The 3,897-nt window shown below is 39.8% G+C and overlaps 1 protein-coding gene across 1 annotated transcript in view; it reads right to left on the bottom strand.

The window, feature by feature from the left end:
* Positions 1-3,033: 3,033 nt before the first annotated feature.
* Positions 3,034-3,897, bottom strand: part of LOC102892826 (protein FAM47E) — a 24,889-nt gene continuing 24,025 nt past the window's right edge. The window contains exon 8 of the mRNA XM_015586086.2: positions 3,034-3,865. Coding sequence (XP_015441572.1) covers positions 3,803-3,865 — 63 coding nt within the window. The 3' untranslated portion in view covers positions 3,034-3,802. The remainder of the gene's footprint in view (positions 3,866-3,897) is intronic.

Consider the following 3,897-nt stretch of genomic DNA (forward strand, 5'->3'; position numbering starts at 1 on the left):
TTCAAGTTCCCTAAACTCTCAACTTTATGAAAATGTGCTATTCAGGTCTCCTGCTGCAGGGAGTATAATTGACTGGCGGATCCAGCTGCTGCCCCTCTGGATCGTCCACCCTCACACTGAGGCCATGCTCCCTTGGGCTACTCCCAGCCAGTGACTGAACATGCGCAAGTACCAAGGCAATCCTATTCTGGCAAAGTCCTCTCTTGGCAACTTTGACTTAAGGACCTGCCATTGGTCTGGCCAAATCTTTATGTGAATTGTGCTGCAGTTCAAGGTTCTTCTAATCCTCCTTCCTTCCCTCTCTCCTTGCACAGGGATTCCACATGTACCATAACATAAAGGCTCTTCCTATCTTCTTTTGCTCCTTCCCCCAGCAAATCTCTTGAACAATCACATTTTTTCTTTCTGCTTCTTGACAGATTCAGCCTAATGCAGCCTTCCTTGTTAGAGAAATTCTTCCTACTTCCCTGCATGATGAGGCTTTTCCCACCTTGCATGAAGACTCTATAATGACCTTTGTGGAAACAAGAGTTTGAGGAAGCCAATTCTCTCCATTCTTCACCCCAATATGCCTCATTGCCTTGAATTCCATCAGTAATATACTAGAGACAGTTTGTATCAGCCCACAAAAGCCAACTGTTAAATTTTCAGGAATTTAGTGAGTTGGTTGGTAAACACAGTCATTATTAAAACTTACATATACTTACAGTTAAGTAAATTATATTAGAACCTAAGGTAATAAGAACTTAAGAACTCACTACTTCCTACTTAACAACTTTTTATTATTGTCTATGCTCTTGAGATTATTTACATTTATTATACATGGGCATTAGAAATAATATATACTGGTGTGCCACTTGTACTTCTCTTTGGATTTTGGAGGCCGGATTTAGATGTGCTGTTTTAGCTCATTCTTTTAGTAATCTGAGAGGTTGCCAGCTTTAAGGACAGCCTGAAGCAAGAGAAGGTTTTTAGTTGGTCCAGAAGGCTTTGCCCTCTGATCCAGTGAATCCAGTGGGCTTGAAGCACCTGTGGCACACAGGCTGCTTTGGCACGTCTGGAAAGGCGAATCAGAGCACAGGACCCTGGGGATTTGCAGCTGCGCCATGAACTCTGTGGCATAGAACTGTTCTCCTTCTGAGAAACAAATCTTGGTTTGTTGCCTAGCACTAGAACCCTGGGGATTTGCAGCTGTGCCATGAACTCTGTGGCATAGAACTGTTCTCCTGAGAAACAAATCTTGGTTTGTTGCCTAGCACTAGTAAATACAGCAGTCTGATCATGAGACACTAGGTAACCAAGCAACTGGTGCCCATCATAACCTGGGGGTCACCTGAGCCACCAAGCCTTAAAGCCAGTAAAACATTTAGTGAGTGTGTACAATGCACCAGACTCTGTTGTTCTAAGCACTTTACTTGTAACCATTCTTTTAATCGTCCCCAATATTTTGGGAGATAGTATTGTTATTACTGCTATTATCTCCACTTTAGAAGAGAAAACTGAAGCAGAGAGAGGATAAGCAATTGACCCCATAGTCATATAGTTCATAAGTAGCAGAGTTTGGTTTGAACCCAGGCTCTCGGGCTTCAGAAGTCCACATGTTTAGTTACAAAATTACATTGCTTTTCATGGTCAAGTCGAAGTTTCCTATATAGGACTGGGCTTGATCAGAAGCTAAAGACAAAACAAATTGCATGGTGTGCTCGCTCCTACCATAATACCATTCTTCTTCAGCCTACACATCTGACCCAGGGATATTCTCTAAGTCCTGGTGACTGAACAGACAACCGGCACAATATGATGGTACCAGCCATAAGTGGCCTGACACAACACAGTAGCCCAATTCAAGGGTAGCCCTGAAGAACAATTGAGAAGGGGAATTTTTCAGTAGACAAAATTGTAAGCATTTCCCCCTGTTGACCACCTTGTCTAACAGGAGAAATGGCCTGAGGTATAGATATCACCAATTAATAGTCAGTAAGCTGATGGTTTAACACAGCAGCCAGAGTCTTAGAAGGATAAAGAATGCAGGGCTGGTGACAAACATGTTTGGGGAAGAGGAAAACAGGGCATCTCTCAGAAAGGATCCAGAGTATAAGGATATTTGGTTCTTTGTGAATACTCACCTAAAGGCCTCCACTGTAGAGTAAGCGCTCAAGAATCAGGTGAAAAGTTTGGCCTATCCTCTGCATGTCAGCCTGCTTCTTTCTCCAGGCACTCCAGTGTTGCCCAGTGATCTCGTGAACAAAGTGGGCATGCTGAATGTGGCTTCTGGCAACTTGGATTTCCCCTCACCACGGCTGATCTGGCTACTGTTTCTGTTGACTATTTAGTTGTCCAGCAATTAAAACCAAACTCATGTCCAAGATATGAATTAGGCCTGAATGTAACCAAGCCAGGAACAATGTAGCCGAGGAATGAAATGGATTCTCTCCAGACCACCAATGCCAGCAGCATCTTCTGCTCAGCACTTGAATGTCAGAATCCTGGGACTAAATGTCAAAATCCTGCTCCCCAGCTTGCCTAGTAGAACAGGATGCCTCCTCCTGCAGGAGCAGCAGCTCTCCCCTGTGGCTCCTGTGGGCTACCAAATGTGGGTATGTATGATGAGTTAAAACATCAAGGGAACCTGGGTAAAGGGGCCTTACTAGAATAACAGCTTATTCTGGATTTAGGTTTGATTTTCTGCTGAACAAACTTCTGTACACATCAATATTCATAGACTTCCTGAATGCTTATTCGCCACCATAATATTTCACCCAACATTTGCTCTCGCTAAGAAACTAATTTTACAGCAACGGGCTAACACTATGGGGTTCACTGACCTATCATGTACTCCATCACCCTAAAGCGTGTGGCCTCATTGAGAGTATATAGTAAAGACTCATTTATAGCATCAATTACAATGTAGTCAGTCCAATACACCGATTATTGAGATAGGATCATGACAGACCAAGAAGATGAAAGGTCATCACCCAGAGATTTTGTATTCGAAGACAGATGCAGTAATTGATACAACTTTGGAACCCAATACCCTTTTAATAAATTCATTTTTATTAAATTATACAGGTGGGTTTAATAGAAAAAGATCTAGAAGGATACATGCCAATGGGTGAAGAGTGCTTATTGTTGACTATATAGCAATTATTTCTATTTTCTACACTCTTTTCATTAGCCTATATTTTCTGATTTTCCTAACATGAAAATTAACATTTTTAATAAAAAATGAGAAATTAATTAAAAAATATATGTCAACTTGAGTTTTCATTAAACTTTATGAACTATGGACCTTATGTTCTAGGTACACATTTATTATTAAGACTAAAATGTCTAAAAAGGGGAGGAAAAAAAGCTGAGTAAGCTTAATTCAAAATGAAAGAAAATTATATTCTAAAGAAAGAGTAATAACAGTATTCACTCAAAACCAGGAAAGATAATACCCTGGGAAAATGCTACCAAGTAATTTTGCTTTTATTTATAGTTTTATATATTTTTACAAATAATTACTTGACCTATGTAATATCGACAATGTTGTAAAAAATATGAGAAGACTATATGTGAATATTAATCTCATAGTTGATAAAATATATAAAATATTGATTTACTGAAGCAGTAAGCCATTGTGAAATATTTGTAAGTATTAGGTATAAAATTTATGGGTGTTGCCATATCGAAGTTGTACATCCGTGGTGGTATACTCATCACAAATTTTGTTTAATGTTTAATGAGACAGAGAAATATCCAAGTACTATATAGTTAATGAAATCTGTCTAATCATCTCCCCAAACTGTTCTATGCCAAGTTATTTTATAGGAGTCTTACACTCACATTTACATTCCTTCCTGATGTACATCTTCTCAAGGAACTAGAGAGAGAGAGAGAGAGAGAGAGAGAGAG

Source organism: Pteropus alecto, unplaced genomic scaffold (genome assembly GCF_000325575.1).
Source record: "Pteropus alecto unplaced genomic scaffold, ASM32557v1 scaffold161, whole genome shotgun sequence".
In the NCBI taxonomy this organism is placed as follows: Eukaryota; Metazoa; Chordata; class Mammalia; order Chiroptera; family Pteropodidae; genus Pteropus; species Pteropus alecto.